Here is a 21,173-nt window from a genome sequence, read left to right as displayed (position 1 = left end):
TTTTGAGGCCAGTTGCAGCAAATACCAGCAAACCCAATCCAGGAAGATATAAAAGAATTACGCACCATGATCAAGAAGGATCTATTCAAGGGATGAAAGGTTGGGTTAATATCCAAAATCCATTGATGTCATCAAGGATATCAACAGACTAAAAAATAACGATGGCGTCACATCATTTCAACAGAACCCAGGGAAAATAACTGACAAAATCCAGCACCCTTCCATGGTGAAAGCTTTCAGATTACCAGGAATTAAGGAAATTTCCTAACGTCATAATGAGCATCTATGGAAAAGTCACAGCTAGTATAATATTTAATTGGAAAAGACTGGATGCTTTCCCCTAAAGAAAGGAACCAACGAAGCATGTCTGCTCTTGCGACTTCTATTCCAGAATGTACTGGAGATTTTAGGTGGAATCTTTATGCAGCAAAAGAAAAGAAAATGCATAAAGAAGGGTTAGAAAGATGTAAACCTATCTCTACTTCCAGCTGAGCTATCTTGGTTTTAGAAAACTGTCAGGAATCCACTACAAAGTTTATTAGAACTGATAATTACAGTTAGCAACATGGTAGGACACAGGATCAAGATATAAAAATCAATTGTATTTCTATACACCTGCAATGAACAATCTGATAATGAAATGAAGAAATGCATTGACAGTAAGTTCAAAAGAAGAACATCTTTGGAATAAGCTTAGCCAAAGAAGTACAAAGTGGATGCCCACAAAAGTGCAAAATATGGGCAGAAGAAATTAAAAAGGTATAAACAAATGGCAAAACCTCCCAATTTCATGAATCAGGAGACTTAACATTGTTGAAATGGCACTATTCCCCAGATGACCTGAGATTCAGCACATACCTGTCATTGATGCCAAGTGATTCCTCTACACAAAGTGGCAGGCTCACTCATAAAATTATGGGAATTTCAAGGGAGTCAGAGTAGTCAAAGCAATCTTGGAAACAGAAAAACAAAATGGTAGGACTAACATTTCCTGATTTCCAACTTTGTCATATGCAATGGTAATCAAGAGTGTGTGGTACTAACACAAGGACAGACATACAGATCTACGGACTAGATTGAGATTTGAGAACTAAACCCATACCTCTGTGGTCCACTGATATTTTTTTAAATTGCCAAGAATGGGGTAAGCATATTCTTTTCATAAATGGGTGCTGGGCAAGTGGATGGCCATATGCCCAAAAAGAGGTTTTATCCTTATATGAAATCACATACAATAATTTACCATAAAGGATGAAGACCTAAAACTTAGAGTAAACAATAACACAATCAGATAAAATATAGGAAAAAACTTAAGCACCTTGGGTTTGGCAAAGAACTATTAGATAAGAAGCCGAGAGCCAAAACAGGAAAAAATACGTTTTTTGCACTTGATCCAATCAATCACTTTTGTGCTTCAAAGGACCCCATCGAGACGGTGAACACACCCTTTGGAACTCTTGTGCACTACTGCTATGAATGAAAAATTATTTTGATGGTATGAATGCAACATGGCAATTTTTCTAAAAATTACAAACTGAGTTACTGCCTGAACTAGCACTGCCGCTTCTGGGAATGGCAGTAGATGTCAAAGCAGGGACTTAAACAGATATACATCCACTGCTGTTTATACTAGCATTTTACACATTTGCCACAAGGTGGAAGTAACCCAGGTGCCCTTCAACGGATGAATGGATCAAGAAAATCTGGCACATACATACAATGGTGTATCATTCAGCTTGAAAAAGAAAGCCAGTTCTGACATGGGCTACAGCTGAACTGCACACTTAAAAACGGTTGAAAATGTAAATTGTATGGTATGCGTATGGTACCACAATCAAAAGCAGAAATTTTAAGGCAAGAGAGTGAAACCACAACCTATAGAATGGAAGAAAATTCTGCAAATCGTAATTCTGTTAAGGAAGTTGTATCAAAAATACCTCAAGACCTCTTCAATCTTAATTAGAAAAAGTCAAAAAACTCTATTGAAATATGGTAAAGGATCTGAATACACTGTTTTCCAAGGAAGACAGGGAAATGCTCAAGAACATATGTAAAGATGCTGGGCATCCTTAATGAGGAAGGAAACGCAAATCAAAACCCCAATGAGATACCACTTCACCCCCACTTGGATGGCTGGAATCAAGATGTGAGGTAAGAAGTGTTGTTGAGGATGTATTTAGAAATTGGAACTCCCACACGTGGGTGGTGAGAATGCAAAATGGTGTAGTTACTGTGGAAAAGGCTCTGGGAGTTCCTCAAATATAAAAAGTAAAATTACCATGTGACCCATCAATTCCACTCCTGGGTACTTAGGCACCTTGTGTGTGTGTGTGTGTGTGTGTGTGTGTGGTGGTGAGAAGACTTCATCCGCTGTCTTAGCAAATTTCAAGTATACAAATTGTATACATATATCAAGTCATCGCACTGTGATCTCTAAATATGGACAGTTGTGTTGTTCAGTTATCCCTTGATAAAGCTAAGGGGTGTGGGAAGAGTTTCCAGGTGCATCCGACATTCATTCGAAAAGACGTCCTTTTTCTTATATCAGGGAAGGTAAGTCAACGGCCTTAGATCTGGATGTTATAGCCGTTAACATTTGAGAGGTCTCTAGGGACAAGGGCAAAAACTGATCTAAAATAAATTTCCTTCCAGTGTCAGATGTACACCTGAGACTTTAATGAACACATGTCACACGCTGTGGTTACACTGAGGAGAGTCCTCGCACCCAGCCTAGGCTGTGGGATTCAAACTTCCCACCAGAGCCAAGTGTACTGGGATATTTTATCTTTTTTTTTTTCTTTTTTGGTGAGGAAGATGGGCCCTAAGCTATCTGTTGCCTTTCTTCCTCTATTTTGTATGTGGGAGACCGCCAGAGGGTGGCTTTCATGAGCGGTGTGTAGGTCCACACCCGGGATCTGACCCTGTGAACCCTAGACCACCTGAAGCAGAGCATGTGAACTTAACCACTACACACTAGGCCAGTCCCCATGGAATCTTTATCTTAAGGAGCAAGTGAGTGGGGTGGGAGGCATGGGTGGAAGGCTCATTGCTGACAAGGATCACTGAATAAAAGGGAGCCTGACCCTTTATCACAGATGGTGAGGTCACATTTAAGTGTCAGTGTTTCTCAACAAGGGTCAGAGTTCCACGTTTGGCCTTGCAGCCTTATCACAAGCCCATGGCCCCTAGAGAACATAAGATCATATTATTTCCACGTGGCCTGGCCTGGGTCACCCTCATGGTCTGTGATGAGGATTATTTCAGGCTGGTTACTTTTAAAAACACTGCAGAAGGGAAGGAGGCTCTGAGGAGTGGAATTTGCTTGCCCTTTGATGAAGATATTTGCATTCGTGAAGGAAGTCTCCATCAGTGTGGGTGTCTCCCTCTCTGCACCAGGAGGAAGCGGGGATGACCTTACCTCTAGAAACTCTTAATGGGGATGGCAAGGACCTAAGCATTGTTTATTGTGCTTGTCTGGTAACCTCATGTAGCTGACTCCCCCCACCATCAACATCCTCTGGGAAGCACAGGACATCCTAACTTAATCCGGTCTGATTCTTATCTAAAGTTATAGGACCCAATAACCAGACCCCACCTGCACTGACATCATTTTAATGACTTTTTTTTACACGTTCTTTCCTTTGTCTTGTAAAGAGACAACTCACATACCTATACCTTAAGTTTAGCTCCAACCCTCAACATTCTGCAGCAGCTCTTGCTGCCCGTGGGTCCTGTCCCCAGGCAGCAGCTCTTTACTGGCCATGGGTCCTGTCCCCATGCTATTCCATACTATTCTCTGAATAAAAGAGCACTACTGCTAGACCTTGAGAGTACAAGAAATCCTTCTTCGGACTCCTCTGCTCGCCGAACCTGCATCAGTCTGTACTTGGGCCATTTGAAACTCAGTCAGTACTTCCCCCTGCACACCTGGACTCCTGAGTTCACAAAGAGCTGGGTGGAAACAATAGAGGCAGCCCCAGGCCAGGAAAAAGTTCCGTTTCAACGCAAATGTGCCAGGTGAGTCTGGCTCCAGCCCGCAGCCTAGGCGGGTTTGGCTGAATCCTGCAGCCTCCCACCTGCTGTCACTCTGGCATGAGGGGGCGGGTCATTTGGGATTGTCCAATGAGGGGAGGCTCTGGGGCAGGAGGGTGGGGCCATGCACTGGACTTCCTGTGAAGGTGGCTTCCGCTGCTGCCGCGCTGCAGGTGAGCTGTTGTCTGCCTTAAGGGTTCTGGTGGCTGTAGCAGAACCTCTGTCGCACTGTGACCTGCACTGGCTCTGGGGATCGTAGGAAGGACTCGGGGGACCCAGGAGCCCTGGAAATGGTGAGTGTGCGGCCCCGGGGCGAGGACACGGCAGGCGGGGCTGGTGGGAAGCGGCGGGGCGGGCCCGGCCTCTCGCGGTCCCTTCCGGGGTCTGCTGCCCTGAGTCCGCGGTGGCGCCGCTTGGCCCTCAGGCCCCTCAGGCCGCAGAGTGGTGGCGGGGCCGGCAGCCGGGCCCCGGGCGTCCTGTGGTCCCTGCGCGCGGCGACTGGGGCCGGAGCGTCTCTGGGCCGCTGTGCGCCCGCAGCCCCGCGTGTCCCAGTCGGTGCGGGGCCCGCGCGTGGGCCCGCAGGACAGTGGGACCTCGGTCTCCGGGGTCCGTGCGCGGAGGGACTGTGGTCTCTGGGTCCCCAGGGCCTCCTTTCTTCGCAGGGGGCACCTGTTTTCTCTGAATTTTCCATATATTTGGGGAGCCGGGTCTCAAATCCGCAGTCCTGTCCCCACGGGCTGCTCTTCCTGGGACTGACAGTAAATCCGTAAATTTTCATATGCCTGCCTGCCCTCCCAAAGCCACTTCCCCTCTTTCATTCACAGGATGCTTATCAACACTTGGTCCTCCATGGCGCGTTTCAACCAGACCCAATATGTTAACCGTTTATCATTATCCCCCAGAGCCATGGATGGCTCTATTTTTTTTTTTGTAAGATTTTATTTTTCCTTTTTCTACCCAAAGCTCCACCCCCCCCATAGTTGTATATTTTAGTTGTGAGTACTTGTAGTTGTGGCATGTGGGACGCCGCCTCAGCATGGCCTGATGAGTGGTGCCAGGATTCGAACTCTGGAAACCCTGGGCCACTGAAGCGGAGCACGCGAATTTAACCACAGGGCCACCCGGGAGCCCAGGATGGCTCTATGTTACAGATTAGATTTGTCTGTGTGATGCGGTCTCCAGGAGCAGAGAAGTCGAAAGAAAGATTCCTTGGACTCTCAAGGTCTGGCAGTAGTGCTCCTTTATTCAGAGAATAGGGTGGGGACAGGACCCATTGGCAGTAAGAGCTGCAATGGATTGAGGGCAGGGCTAAACTTATAAGGCCTAGGTATGTGAGTTATTTCTTTAGAAGACAAAGGAAAGATCATGTAAAAAAGTTGTGGGGCCGGCCCATGGTACAGCAGTTAAGTTCTCACGTTCTGCTTCTGGGGCCTGGGGTTTCCCTGTTTGGATCCAGGTGCAGACATGGCACCACTTGGCAAGACATGCTGTGGCAGCATCCCACATATAGAGGATGATGGGCACAGATGTTAGCTCAGGGCCAGTGTTCCTCAGCAAAAAAGAGGAGGATTGGCAGCAGATGTTAGCTCAGGGCTAATCTTCCAAAACAAAAAAGTCATTAAAAAGGCTAGTGCAGGTGGGTTTGGTTATTGGGTGGTCCTGTACCTTTAGATAAGAATCAGATCGGATCAGGTCACGATGTCCTGTGCTTCCCGGAGGATGATACAGATTGGTATGCAGGGCAGGACGCCTTGGGCTTCTTTCCCTGGGGCAGCCTGGATCCTCATCATGTAGATATTGTACATGAGAGGAAAGCAGAGAATAATCATCTGGAACCTCATTGCAGGAAATCCTTGTGCCTCTCCCCAGGGATCATCTGTGCCCAGACATCCTATGGGAAGTGCTTTGGGTGGAGGTTCCTGTTGAAAAAATGTCGTGGGTGATCGGTCCCATTGGCATCCGCCCACCCCCCATTTGTGAATGAGAAAAAATTATTCACTTATTTAAGTCTCGGTTTTTCAATAAGGGTAAATACATTTACTGAACAGACCTTGGAAGACACTATAAAATAGTTCTAAACAGGCAACAAAGAGGTGAATTTCAGGCAAAATATAGTATTCGTTTGTTACATTCCATTTGTTAAGAATACTTGTTTCACTCTGTCTTCACCTGAGCATGTGTAGTAAGTTTCTGAGATCTGTTCTTTACTTGTGGATGTTTTCAAATGAAATTCCAGGGCTTAGACATGCTGACCACAAGCGTTCAAGTGTGATGTCTTGTGATGGAAATAATGTCACCACAGGACCAGGAACAGAGTTGTCATCCCAAAGCGTGCGTCTTTGGCATAAGTGCTATTTTGAGCTGGTGATTGTTAAAAAAGCAGCAGACACACGCAAATCTCAGAAACCTAGAAGTTACTCTTTTGTAAGGGAAATTTACATTCTAAGAGAAAGGTCCCTTTGTAAGGGTGACTTCCTCTCTCTGTGCCAGGAAGGGCAGGATGACTCTAGATCTCTAGAAACTCTTACCAGTGGAGAAGGCAAGGAGTTGAATCTGCATGACAACTTCACCCTTGTTTATGGTGCGTTTCCTCCCAGCCTCCCATCGCTAAGCCCATCTTAACAACAGGACCTTAAAACTCTTTGCCACAGGAGGGGGCCAGCCAGGAGCCTGTGCGCAAGAGAAAGTTTTGATCTGCGAGTCTAACCTCACCCTGTCAGGTCTTTGCATCCCAGCCGGCCCTCCCTGCTCCCTTAAGCCTCAGCCCATGCTTTGGATGAGGGAGACGGAGTCGAGAGCCTGTCCTCCTGTCTCCTTGCCAATGGATCAACTGTTCCTTCTTTCAAAGCCTGGTGTGCCGTGGTCTCAGCTTCTGTGCGCATCAGGTGGCGACCCCTCGCTCAGTAACACTAATAATCAACTGACATTATTTTGCTGAATGGAATAGATATTTGAGGGTTTCTAGTTGAAGTGGTAGAAACACCTTGTACTTTTCTTCCCTATTTTCCATGGAAGGACTGGGTTTAAGTGATTTTGCTGGATTATTCCAACACTGGGCTTGTTTGATTTAAAATAACAATGCTGTTCCAAAGCATCTCCAGTGGGGAGCAGAGGCCCTCAGTCCAAGACTCAAGCTAAGGCCCCCTTGACCCTGCAGAGGGAAGGCCTTGCAGGCCCAGTTGTCCTTCCTGGGGAGCCTCCCCCTGCAGGTGTCCTACTGCTCACACCCCCATGGAAGGAGCCTTTCTCCTGAGAGGAGCTGCAGAGCCCTGGACAGCTGGGGGTGCACGTGCTCATGGGGTGGGGAGTGATGCCCTGTCTGAGGTTGTGGTTGTGGTTCTTATGCCTGGACATTTTAGACATCGTTTGAGTTTTGCACCCACACTGTAGGTGCACTGAGAGTGTAATCTGCACAGTGAGGAAATCTGTGAAGATCGGGTGTTCTGTCCTGTGGACAAAGAGTTCATGAATTTGGAGTTGATGTGTGTCAGAAGCTTGAACTGAATGCGGCTGAGAGTTTCCTCACGTGTGAGAGTGGAAGTCTGAGGGAGGCAGTGCTTCCATGCTCACAGGAGAGGGAGGGTTTGCGGGGCTCCCAGAGTTCATCCCTGTTGCTGCTCAGGTGTCCCCCCCCCCATCCTTCCCCAGGGACTGACCCTCTCCAGGGGTTCTGTCTCAGTGGCGAGAGTCTACACCTCCAGTCTGGGAATATGGTCCCTTTCTGAGTGTGGTTTTCCTTGTGAACTGCAGGCCAGCAGCCTGCTTCTATGAGCTGATTGGAATATTCCTGTTTCTGTCCTCGGATACCTTGATTAGTTGAAGATTGAGATCCTCTGATTCTAGTTTCCATTTGCACCTGGCTTTGGAAATTAATGTCAGAGATACGATGTGAGCAAGGCAAGACAATTGTGGAAACAATTTTCTTCCATTTAGACAAGAGAACCTCAAGAGGTGAGATGGGTGTATTTCAGTTCTCAGGTGTGTTGACGAAAATAACCAATCTATAAATGAAAATTTGGGTGAGTTTATTCTGAGCTGAAATCTGAGGATTATAACCCGGGAGAGTCTTTCCACAAAGGAACAGAGTACTGCAAAGAAGTGGGGGAACACAGGGTGATTATATACCCTCAAAGAGGGTGTTTCACATATGATTGAAATGTCCCTCCCACAACAGTCACAAGATTGCCCTGTCTGGCACAGCACTTGATGGACACAGCAGGTAGTGGTCTGCTATCTTCGGAGGGTGTAGCACGAGGCAAGTCTATTGTCTTGAGCTGGGCAGTCACAGGCGGGCACCACAAGCAATCAGTTCCTAGTCTAAGGAAAGATGCTTAATCCTTAAAGAAATGCCAATGTTGGGAGGGGAAGAGAAGTTGCACCTTTATCTCAAGGGCCTTTGTTCTTGCCATGGGGAATATCTAAAGCAGATGTACAATGCATGCTCAACGGCCACAGTCAGGCCCTTTTGGAAAGAGGAGGTCAGGCCGAATTAGGTTTACCCAAAATGGCTTCCTTGTGTACTCCAATATCCCCTATTACTTGCCATTTTTATTTGTCAGGTGCATTTTCCATGTTTACATCAGTTTTGTGTGTCCATGTCCCTAGAGAGCTTTGACATTTAAAAGACTATACTATTCCTAAGGCAAATGAATTTTATTTATTTTCTTATTGTTTGTGTGTGTGTGTGAGAGGAAGATTGTCGCTGAGGTACCGTCTGTGCCCATCTTCCTCCATTTTATGTGGGATGCTGCCACAGCCTGGCTTGATGAGGGGTGCTGGGTCCACACCTGAGATCCAAACACACGAACCCCAGAGCACTGAAGCAGAGCAAATTGAACTTAACCACTATGCCACTGGGCCAGTCCCTGAATTCTATTTTAATGGATGTGGGAAAAGGCACTTTAATTTCTCTTTTCATTGATATGAGGAATCAGGTCAGAGCTTGTGTAAAACTTTGGAATTCCTAGTTTATTTCAGGACTTAATTGCAAACCCCTAAGGTAGGGTAATATGCTACTCCTTCCTAAAAATATTCCCAGGGTAGATATAGTGGAGGCAGAAACAAGAATGCCCGTTGTCTTTTTTGTTAGAAAGAGATTGGTAAATTTTTTGTGGTGTACAGTTTTATGACCATTAGTGTTTAAAGAATTAAATCTTGAAATGGTTTCCTATGTAGAAATGTTAAAACTAAAAGTTATTTAAAAGTAATGATCAAACATAGGAAAATATGGCATATTTAAATGCCTCTACTTATTTGATTTTATTTTTGAGGAAAATTGGCCCTGAGCTAATATCCGTGCCCATCTTCCTCCATTTTATATGTGGGTTACCTGCCACAGCATGGCTTGACAAGCAGTGCATAGGTCCATGATCAGGATCCAAACTGGCAAATCCCAGGCTGCCAAAGCGGAGCATGTGGACTCAACTGCTGTGCCACTGGGCCTGCCCTGCTCTCCCCTTATTTCAAGTGAAGAATACATGGGAATGTTTTTTCTTTTTTTTGAGGAAGATTAGCCCTGAGCTACCTACTGCCAATCCTCCTCTTTTCGCTGAGAAAGGCTGGCCCTGATCTAACATCCGTGCCCATCTCCTTCCACTTTATATGTGGGACGCCTACAAAAGCATGCCGTGCCAGGCGGTGCCATGTCTGCATCCGGGTTCTGAAGCGGCGAACCCCGGGCCACTGTAGCGGAACGTGAGCTCTTAAGCACTGGGCCACCGGGCTGCTCCCTGCATGGGAATGTTTAAAAAATTTGTAAGAGAGGGCAGTAACTTAAGACAACTTCCTGCCCACATGTCTTGCCCCACTCCTGCTCTTACTCCAGCCACTCTTCAATGATCAGTTTTGCTCACTGCTTCATCATCCTGTTAGTGTTTCTTTATATAAAAAGCAGCTAGTGTGAATGCCTATTTTTGTCCCTCAGGTTTGTTCGTCTAATGAGTGGCCAGGGTTTGGTACTGATGATGTTTGATGACTGAACACTTAAGCCTCGCCCTCCATTTCCCCTGGGCCTTCTTCCCTGGATGGGCTGATGAGAAAGCCTGGAGGCTCCTGCACTGTGGGCTGCTGTTTGCTGGGCAGCTCCTCCTGGGCGCCGTGCTGCCCTGTGTTGCACTGTTGACCCCACCAAGCCCAGGTTTTAACTGCAGAGGACACTGAGTTGGCAGTTTTGGAAATTCCTGTCCTCTGTGGGCAGGAGTCTGGGAACCCGGCCCTCCTTAATGTGATGTTCTGTCAGTGTCTTGGGTGGCATCTGTCTGTGTGTTGAGAGTGAAGGAGAGACTGAGGCTGGAGTCACCTTGACATTAGGGGGAGTCTGTGGTTATGAGGATGATTGTACCCTGTCACTGAGCTGAGCCCATCCGATGGTCACTCCTTCAAGAGCAATTATTTCAGAGAGAAAGAAGGGCCAGGAGAGTGCAGCCAGTAGGAAGCAAGATTCCAGAGGGCTCCCCAGGGCCCCTAAGTCACTCTGCCACTGCTCCCAGACCTGTACCTGTTGCAGCAAAGATCGCAACCCTCTGGGTTATAGTGGACCAACCACAGTCTGAGTTTGGCCCAGTGAAGAGATTCATTCAACCCAACTTAAGCCCAGGCACCTGAAACTCTATAAAGCAACCAGTGTCTTGCCCCTTTGTTGTAAAAGAATTCTGGCAGCCTCTTGACTCAGAGATCCCCAAAATAGAAGTCAGAGTCACACTTGTATGTACACTAATAGTTCTACAACACCAGGACACTCGTCATCCACCTTGGGCTTCTGCCACTACTGACAGTGACCATGGCACTTCTCAGAGGATCCAGTGCTGTGCTCCCCAACAAGGCATCCGATGGAAGTTTCCCCTCCCCTGTGGGTCTCAGGCTCCTAGAGCACAGACTGGCTTATTGAAATATGTTGAAGTTGTTGCACAACTAGAATGACCTACGACTAGAATATACAACCGTGTATTGGGGGCTTTTGGCAGAAGAAGAAGAAGAAAAGATTGGCAACAGATGTTAGCTCAGGGCCAATCTTGAAAAAAACGTAACTTGAAGTCAGTTGAATGAGAGGTGTCCTGTTTCAGTAAAAAAGGGCTGACTTGTAATGTCTGTCTTCATCCTTTTTTTAAAAGACTGCATTTTTTTAGAGCAGTTTTAGGTTCACAGGAAAATTGGTTAGAATTTAGCATTTCCACATAACCCCTCTCTCTGCATCCGCACAGTTTGCACTTTTTCACATCGGGTATCACTGTGGTACATTTCTTAGAATTTCCAAGCCCATGTGGACACATTACAGTGCACGGTGCACATTAGCATTGACTCTGTGTGTTACACGCTCTGTGGGTTTTCGCAAATGTGTAATGACGTGTCCCCATCATTTCTGTATCATGGAGTGTAGTTTTGCTTCCGTGAAACTCCTCTGTTCTCCACCTATTGACTCATCCCTCCCTCCAACCTCCAAATCCTTCCCACGTAAAGATGTTTCTAGTGCCTCATACTGTTGTCTTTTCCAGAATGTCATATACTTGGAATCATACACTACATAGCCTTGTCACATTGGCTTGTTTACTTAATAAACGTCTTTTAAGGTTCCTCCATGTGTTTCCATGGCTTGATACCTCATTTCTTTTTATCATTGGACGACGTTTCATTGTTTGGATGCACCACTGGTTGACTGTTTGATACTTGAAGGACATCTTGTTGAAAATTCTAACTCTTGCCAATTATGAATAAAGTGCTTCTAAACATTCTTACGTAGGTTTTATGCGAACATAAGGTTTCAGCTCATTTGGAAAAATACCACGGAGCGTGATTGCTGGCTCTTACTCTATGTAGTGACAGTGTATCTTATTCTGAAAGGAGGTTCCGGTCTTGCAAATCCCGGTGTTCCAAATCCCGTTTCCCCTGCGATGAACTAGGATTCCCTGTAGCTTTGCATCTTCACTGATATTTGCTGTTCTGAATATTTTGACTTTTACCCATTTCATAAGTGTTTACTGCTGCCCACTGTTGTTTTCTTTGCAGTTTCCTAATGACATTTGATGTGGAGCATGTTTCATATTGCTTATTTCCCATCTAGATCTCTCCTTCAGTGAGCTGTCTGCAGATCTTTTGCCCATTTTTTAATTGCATGTTTTTCCTCTATTACAGTTTAAGAATTCTTTGCATATTTCAGATACCAATCATTCATCCAATAAATGTTTTACAGAGATTCTCTCTTACTCTGAATTGTGTTGATCTTCTCTTTACACCATCTTTTTCAGAGGAGGAGTTTTTCATTTGACTTAAAATTGTAAAATTTTTGGTTTTTTCTTTTGTGGCCCTTGCTTTTTGGTTTTCTCTCTGAAAATTCATCAACAAACACAAGGTCATCCAGATTTTCTTCTGTGTTATCTTGTAGGAGCTTATTCCTTTGGCAATTTACATTTAGATCTGTGATGTGTTTTGACTTAATTTTCATGAAAAGTGTGAGGCCTGTCTCCATTTGTTTTGTGTGTGTGTATTTGCACGTGGATATCCATTAGTTCTCCTACTGTTTGTTTAAAATACTTGCTTTTTCATTTGAATCTCCTTTCCTTCTTTGTCAAAGCTCAGTTGACTCTATTCGTGTGGGTCTAGAAGGAAAGCAAACTTGCTGTACTCTCTTATTAATCCCAGGAGTCGTTTCTGTCATTGTGAGTTCTTCCAGTTGTTGCATAGGGACAGTCATATCATATGGAACAAACACCAAAAATTCAGCTACAGGATTTGTGAAGATGTTCTTTCTTAAGAAGTGGAAGTTCTCCTCTATTACTGGTTTATCATAAATAGATGTTACATTTTCTCAAATCTTATTTTATGTTCATTTCCCCTCCTTTCCGATGTTAGTAATTTCTGTCGTCCTTCTTCCCTTTATCTTGAGTGCATGTTTCTCAATTTTATTGGTCTTGTGAAACAAGCAGCTGCTTTCTTTTCATTTTCTCCATTGATTTCGCACAATGACATTCATTTCCTTTCTTATTTTATTATTTCTTTTATTGTGCTTGCTTTGGGTTTAACTTGCTCTTCTTTTTATTCTTTGCTAAGGTACATGCTTGCAGCGTTGCTGTGCCTTCTCAGAGAATAGGCCCCTTTAGCAGTACCTACTGCCCCTCTATCTCTGCATCTTCCTCAGTTTGAAATCTGCATTGTCTATGATGTCTATTCCTCTGGCCGCTTCCTTTGGATTCGTGTTGGCATGGTCTGTTTTTCTCCATCCCTTTACCCTTCATCTCCCTCTGACTTTATACATAGAGTGGGTTTCTTGTAGACAGCATACAGTGGAATTTTTTGAACTCTGTTACTGTGTCTTTCCGTTGTAATGAGACCATTGATGATTAAAGTGGTTAATGATTCAGTTGGATTAATATTTACCAAAATTTTAGTTTTTCCATTTCTACCCTTGTTTGTTTTTGTCTTCTACCTTTTTGAGACCTTCTCTGGTTAAAATTGAGCATTTCCTGTAATTCTTTTTTTCCCCTCTCTTAACATATCACTTACACATTTTTTAAAAGACACATTTTTGTTGTTGCCCTTGAGATTTCAGCATACATTTACAACTAACCCACCCCTCTGCCAAGTAACACTGTGCCACTTCACTGTGTGCAAGTACCTCTTAACACACTGTCCCCAATTTTCCTTTCCCTATGTCTTGTGACATTGCTGTCATTTATGTCACTTGTCCATTAGCTTCTCATTACCAAGTTCATTCTTCCTGACAGTAGTTTAAATAAAGTGTCGTCTGTTGTATTAATTATAAGAAACATAAAAGATATGTCCCCTCATCTTTTCTTCTTCTAATCCCCTACCTTTATCATTTACATTCTTTCTGATAAACTTTCCAACAATTTCATTCTAAGTATGTGTACTTGGGACAAATTTCCTCAAATTTTGTCTCAGAAAGTCCTTATTTCTTCTTTGTACTGAAGGATAATTTTCCTTGACCGAATTCTAGGCAAGTGAGTTTTATTTTGAACACTCTAATTCTTTCAGTCTCCTCTGCTGTTGTTGCATGGTTTTTGAGAAGTGGTCCAATTTAATTCAAATCTTTGTTTCTTTCTGTTGAAGGTGTGTTTCTTCTCTGGCACTTTTCCACACATTCTCTGTCTGTGATGTTTCTCTAGTTTCAGTGTGATACCCTTGGGTGTGCACTTTTGTACTTTATCGTGTTTAGTGTTCCATGAGCTTCCTGGATGGACAGTGTGCTGGCTATCATTAATTTTAGAGTAATTTGGTGATTATTACTTGATGTTTTCTTCTGTCTCTCTCTTTTCCTTCAGGTTTTCCCACTATCTGTATTTTAAGCCTTCATTTACAAAGGCTTGTCCTAGGCTTTGTGGAAATTGTGTTCTGTCTTTTTTGTTATTTTTGCCCTTGCATTAGACTCTGGGGAAATAGATTTTTTTTTTTCTTTAGAACAGGCCTTATTAAGAACAGAATATGTGGGGCATATTTCAAAATGCCATCTTTTTTTTTTTGTCTTTCCCAAGTTTGGAGACTCTGGTTTGTCCTGGGACCTCAAGGCTCTCCTGGATCTAAGAAGGGTTGTTCATTTTCTTCCTGTGAGATCAAGAATGACAGCTTCTAAGCTCCTTAGGCGCAGGATCAGAAGTCAGCAGGGCATCATCCAGAGTGACTGTTCAGGAAACACTTCCTCTTGATGTTGGACAAAGGAAATTTTATGTTCTTTGGGGGGAACCCACTGTTAAATCCTTCATGTATTTTATAATCATGGGCAAATTTAACATCAAACCCTTGTGGACTTCAAGGAACTCCCTTGCAATCTGCAGCTATTTTGTTTTATTCCTAAAGATTGCCACCTGAGCTAACAATGGTTGCCAATCCACCTGTGGGTTTCTTTCTGCTTTTTCTCCCCAGATCCCCCAGGACATAGTGGTATATTGTAGTTGTGAGTGCCTTTGGTTGTGCTATGTGGGATGCCGCCTCAGTATGGCCTAATGAGCGGTGCCATGTCCGCACCCAGGATCCAAACCAGTGAAACCCTGGGTTTCCAAAGTGGAGTGCGCGAACTTAACCACTCAGCCACGGGGCTAGCCCCAATCTGCAGCTCTTTACCTACTCCTCAAGGGGAGCCAAGCTCTGGTACACTGTTAGCATTTGACCAGAAAGAACTCTTGTGGCACATTATTATCTCACAATGTGTGCTAAAATTGGTGAGAAGTAGCTAGGAGGCCCATAAGCATAGTGATCTTATGGTCTAAGTTTTCATGGCTTCTTCTTTGTGCCTGAGCCATCAGTTCATAATAATTCCAGCCCTATCAAATCTTCCAGAGTGAGAAAGGTAGAACTGAGTCTATGATACATATTACACAAGTGAAAAGCAGTGTTTCACCACGAGAATATTTACATTCAGGCAGCTGTATCTGCTTACCTGTAATGGCCTGGAGTAGTTTAGGACAATGTTGGCAGCTGGGCTTGGTCAAAGTGTGATTTCACAGGTCTCCTGGACTCTCAGTTTGCTGATTGGATCAGATCAAAAAGCTTTCAGTTCTTCACTGTTTTTTTTTCTTTTTTTTTTTTTAGAGGCATATTAGCCCTGAGCTAACTACTGCCAGTCCTCCTCTTTTTGCTGAGGAAGCCTGGCCCTGAGCTAACATCCGTGCCCATCTTCCTCTACTTTATATGTGGGATGCCTACCACAGCTGTGCGTGCCAAGTGGTGCCATGTCTGCACCCTGGATCCGAACTGGTGAACCCCGGGCCGCGAGAAGCAGAACATATGAACTTAACTGCTGCACCACCGGGCCGGCTCCGTTCACTATGTTTTTATTCACTGAAACATCCCATAGATTTCACCCTCTGCCTCATGGAGTGCTGTAACCTGTGGGTAATATGGAAGAAGATGAAAGAACTTTTCTTATGAAGAATCATTGGTCCACAAGTGATATTTGTTTCATTTGTATAGCATTTGAGTCATTTCCCAACATGTTCTGGAACTTGTTCTTAGAGAGAAATCGGATGGAATGTGATCACAGTGAAAATGTGTATTTCCATGTGTTCACAATATTGTTAAATTGATGAGCATTGTGTACAGAAAAGAGGGAGCTTGTGATGATCACACATAGAATAAATGTTTGGAGAGAATAGAATCCCGTCTAACCTTCCTAGAATTGCAGTGTAGATCCCCAGTGCTGTCAGGCTCATGTATGCTACTCTACACACATTTGTGGTGTTTTAGGACTCAGTGACCATTGAGGACGTGGCTGTGAACTTCACCCCAGAGGAGTGGGCTTTACTGGATCCCTCACAGAAGAAACTCTACAGAGATGTGATGTGGGAAACCTTCAGACACCTGGCCTCAGTAGGTAAGAATGAGGACATTCCTTCACATCATCAATGAAAGAACAAGTGGTTCTTGCCCATCATCAGTGTTCTAAGATGTAGAATGTGGAAAGGGGAGGTTGTTAGTAAATAAAGTAGAAATGGCCATAGATTATCATAGACTTAGAATCTAGAAATTTTTGTCTAATTTCTAATATTTGGAATAAACTTTCTGGATCTGCATTTCAGGAATAACATGGGAAGATTGTGATCTTGAAGATCACTGCAAAGACCAGGGGAGAAAAGTAAGGTGAGTCACACAATAGAAAGCTCTGTCTCATGTGAGAATTCTTGTATGTTAAGAAATTGTTTAAAAATAGAACAAACAAAACAGATAACTCTTGCTTCAAATTTAGCTATTCTTAGAAAATTTTCACCAAATATACTTTCTGAAATGTGATGTAGAGGTTCAATTTTTGCAAAATATTTCACTTAGAAATAGTATTAGTGAACCTTATCTATCAATATCGCTGTTTGGAAAATAACAAGGGTGAAGTCCTCTTTCAGAAAATTCAGTATATTTAATTTCAGAGAATTCACAGAAGGAAGAAAGCATAAACATTTCCTATCAATCATAATAAACATAAGAAGTATAAAATCATTAATAGAGAAATCATTAAAAATATGCTTCTCATTTTTACAGAAAGCACAGGGTAGGGAGACTCTGTGAAAGTGAAGAAGGTAGTCAATGTGGAGAAAACTTCAGCCTTCTTCCAAATCTCAGTGAGAACAAGAAAACTACAGGAGCTAAACCATGGGGATGCAGTGCATGTGGAAGAGTCTTCATGCATCATTCATCCCTCAAAACACACATTAGATGTCACACTGAACATAAAACATATGAGTATCAAAAATATGGAGAGAAGCCATATAAATGTAAGAAATGTGGGAAAGCCTTCACTTATCTTGCTTTGCTTCGACCACATGAAAGAACTCATAGTGGAGAGAAACCCTATGAATGTAAAAAATGCAGTAAAGCATTCACTTCTTCCAGTTCTCTACAAGTACATGAAAGAATTCATACTGGAGAGAAACCGTATGAATGTAACAAATGCAGTAAAGCATTTACTTGTTCCAGTCATCTTCGACTTCATGAAAGAATTCATACTGGAGAGAAACCCTATGAATGTAAGAAGTGCAGTAAAGCATTCACTTCTTCCAGTTCTCTTCAAGTTCATGAAAGAACTCATACTGGAGAGAAACCCTATGAATGTAAGAAGTGCAGTAAAGCATTCACTTCTTCCAGTTCTCTTCAAGTTCATGAAAGAACTCATACTGGAGAGAAACCCTATGAATGTAAAACATGCAGTAAAGCATTTACTTCTTCCAGTCATCTTCGACTTCATGAAAGAATTCATACTGGAGACAAACCCTATGAATGTAAGAAGTGCAGTAAAGCATTCACTTCTTCCGGTCATCTTCGAATCCATGAAAGAACTCATAGTGGAGAGAAACCCTATGAATGTAAAAAATGCAGTAAAGCATTCACTTGTTCGCGTTATCTTCACAGACATGAAAGAATTCATACTGGAGAGAAACCGTATGAATGTAAGAAATGCAGTAAAGCATTCTCTTCTTCCAGTTCTCTTCACATACATAAAAGAATTCATACTGGACAGAAATCCTATGAATGTAAAAAATGCAGTAAAGCATTCTCTTCTTCCAGTTCTCTTCACATACATAAAAGAATTCATACTGGACAGAAATCCTATGAATGTAAAAAATGCAGTAAAGCATTCACTTTTTCCAGTTCTCTTCACAGACATGAAAGAATTCATACTGGAGAGAAACCCTATGAATGTAAAAAATGCAGTAAAGCATTCGCTTATTCCCGTTATCTTCAAAGACATGAAAGAATTCATACTGGAGAGAAACTGTATGAATGTAAGAAATGCAGTAAAGCATTCACTTCTTCCAGTTCTCTTCACATCCATAAAATAATTCATACTGGAGAGAAATCCTATGAATGTAAAAAATGCAGTAAAGCATTCACTTCTTCCGGTTCTCTTCACAGACATGAAAGAATTCATACTGGAGAGAAACCCTATGAATGTAAAACATGCAGTAAAGCATTCACTTTTTCCAGTTGTCTTCACAGACATGAAAGAACTCATACTGGAGAGAAACCCTACAAATGTAAAAGATGCACTAAAGCATTCACTTGTTCCCGTTATCTTCAAGTTCATGAAAGAAGTCATACTGGAGAGAAACCCTTTGAATGTAAAAAATGCAGTAAAGCATTCACTTGTTCCCGTTATCTTCACAGACATGAGAGAATTCATACTGGAGAGAAACCCTATGAATGTAAGACGTGCAGTAAAGCATTCACTTCTTCCAGTTCTCTTCACAGACATGAAAGAACTCATACTGGAGAGAAACCCTACAAATGTAAAAGATGCATTAAAGCATTCACTTGTTCCCGTTATCTTCGAGTTCATGAAAGAACTCATACTGGAGAGAAACCCTTTGAATGTAAAAAATGCAGTAAAGCATTCGCTTGTTCCAGTTATCTTCGAGTCCATGAAAGAAGTCATAGTTGAGAAAAACCTTTTGAATGTAAAATATGTGGTAAAGCCTGCATTTCTACCAGTTCTCTTTCAAAACATGAAAGAACACACACAAGAGGGAAATCCTATGAATGTAAAATCTGCAGTAAAGCATTCTCTTCTTCCACTTCTCTTCAAAGACATGGAAGAACTCACACTGGAGAGAAACCCTTTGAATGTAAAATATGTCATAAAGCCTTCAGTTCTACCAGTTCTCTTTCAGTACATGACAGAGCTCATACAGGAGAGAAACCCTATGAATGTAAAAACTGCAGTAAAGCATTCACTTGTTCCAGTTCTCTTCGAAAACATGAAAGAACTCACACTGGAGAGAAGCCCTATGAATGTAAAGAATGCAGCAAAGCCTTCACTGCTTCCAAATATCTTTGAGTGCTTTTAAGAAGTCACACTGGAGAGAAAGCCTATGAATGTGAGGAACGTGAGAAAGGCTTTACTTCCCATGCAAACGTTTGAGGATATGCACGAACGCACACTAGAGGTAAAACCAGGTAGATATAAACAAGTTGGGACTTTTCTCATCCCAGTTCTTTCTTGAAGGCAGAAAGGATTCATTGGATCAAAACGTCTTGAATGTTCAGAGCATGAGAAAGACTTCAGTTGGCCTACACCCTTCTATGTGAAACTCCCACCAAAAAGAAATGTAAACATAAGTCATATGAGAAAGCTTCATGGAAATTAATTTGTACATGAGATTCTAGAAAACTTTCAACAGGAAAGAGTCGCTATCCAAGTGGTAAATATATTGTATTTGTCAAGCCTTTCTTAAAGTGCAACATTAGACTGTGGATTTCTATTAATTACTTCAGAAATGAATATTGAGGTGAGATGATTCTGCTAGTCATCCTTCATAAATAGTAAATAAGATTCATAGGTAGTGCATTTCCCTTAAGTCAGTTAATTTTTTATCTTTAGTTTTTTAAATAATGTTTTAATTGTTCTGTGTGAAGGCGGTATTGAAACATGACAGTTTGTATTTGTTGTGATTTTCTTACTGGCCTTGTATTACAGTTGCTGCATGTGCCTCATCCATTGTACATATTGTACATGTTTCAGAGAAAGCTTCTTTTTGGGGGTGGTGGGTGGAGGAGCCTGTTTTTATTTTCTGTACTGTTAAACAGTTGGGAAAAAATTTATGTGTGGCCAGTTTATCCAAGAGTGTACTTCCTGTGAATTCTTATTTTCCCTTTTGTGCCTTTGCTGTTTGTCCTTCCTTCTGACTGGTATTTGGTGAATAGACTTTGAATTAAGTAGAGGCCTGTGGCAGGGCAACAAAATCTAGAGCTGGACACATCACCCCTGTACTGCATTATGTCAGTGAGGGTAATCTGAAGAGCTAGATCTTTAAGAATGTGTCCCCTTGATGGTTGCTTGTTGGAATTCCACAATGGCCTTACTTGCATGACATTTGGAAGGCAGAAGCACACAAGGCCTTAGGCCGATTTTCGAGCCATCACCCAGGGAGGGAGATAGTTACATAGGAGCTTCAAGGACACCATCTTCCATCCCTTTTTCTGGATTCTTTGCCCTTCTTGTCAAGAGTATTGTGGAAACCACCAAGAATTAGTTGATTTCCATTTTGTTAGAGATGCATTCTCCACCAGTTTCACATCAAAGATCCATTCAAGGTAGGATCTTTCTGGAAGGCCTCGTGTCAACCAGGAAGCCAATTCAGACCTTTGTGCTGGGAGTATTCTCTGATTCCCCTGTTCTCCAGATGATAATTGAGTAAAGTCCAGTGTGTATAGGAAACACCTTTGCTGTTCGTAGTGCTAGTGAGCACGTTTTCCTGCTTCACTATGGCATCTACAATGGGATGTAAAAAGAAGCACCTGCTAGTTTGTTTCTCTGCTGCCTTGTGCAGCAGCTGCCTTGACCCAGTTCTCCCATGTGAGAACAATCACCTTTCTCATGTTGGGAAGACTGTGTGTGTTTCTTGTTACTCGTAGCTTGAACGTATTCCCCCAATGTGTTGTCAACGACCTTTGAGTGTATGGCAATAAAAGTATGTCCATCTGTTTGGGAAATGAACACTTCTGTAGTTGTTTCATTGATATATTTTATCAACTGTTCCAGTGCATCCTATGTTAATATTATTGTGGATTTCATTTTTACAGACTATGTTAATAGCGATTTTTGATTATGGATTTTCAGATGTACTTTGCAAGGTTCTTCATGTAATCATTAAACGTTTTGAGTCAGTTTTATCGTGTGTGGAACAATTCAGGTGTTTCTTCATGAG

The 21,173-nt window shown here is 42.7% G+C and overlaps 1 protein-coding gene across 2 annotated transcripts; it reads left to right on the top strand.

Moving 5' to 3' along the window:
• The first annotated feature begins 4,150 nt into the window (after positions 1–4,150).
• LOC100146395 (zinc finger protein 709) lies at positions 4,151–21,143 on the top strand. Of its 2 annotated transcripts, none has more exons than XM_070274055.1 (4): positions 4,151–4,325; positions 16,225–16,351; positions 16,557–16,617; positions 17,011–21,143. In XM_070274055.1, the coding sequence occupies exons 1-4, from the start codon at positions 4,323–4,325 to the stop codon at positions 18,905–18,907; spliced, it is 2,088 nt and encodes a 695-aa protein (XP_070130156.1). In that variant the 5' UTR covers positions 4,151–4,322; the 3' UTR covers positions 18,908–21,143. The 2 variants fall into 2 exon arrangements, with proteins under 2 accessions (XP_070130156.1, XP_070130157.1); XM_070274056.1 differs by having other exon boundaries at positions 15,571–16,351.
• Positions 21,144–21,173: the final 30 nt, after the last annotated feature.

The sequence above is a fragment of the Equus caballus genome, chromosome 7, assembly GCF_041296265.1.
Source record: "Equus caballus isolate H_3958 breed thoroughbred chromosome 7, TB-T2T, whole genome shotgun sequence".
Lineage (NCBI taxonomy): Eukaryota > Metazoa > Chordata > Mammalia > Perissodactyla > Equidae > Equus > Equus caballus.
This window is presented reverse-complemented; position numbering and strand designations above follow the sequence as displayed.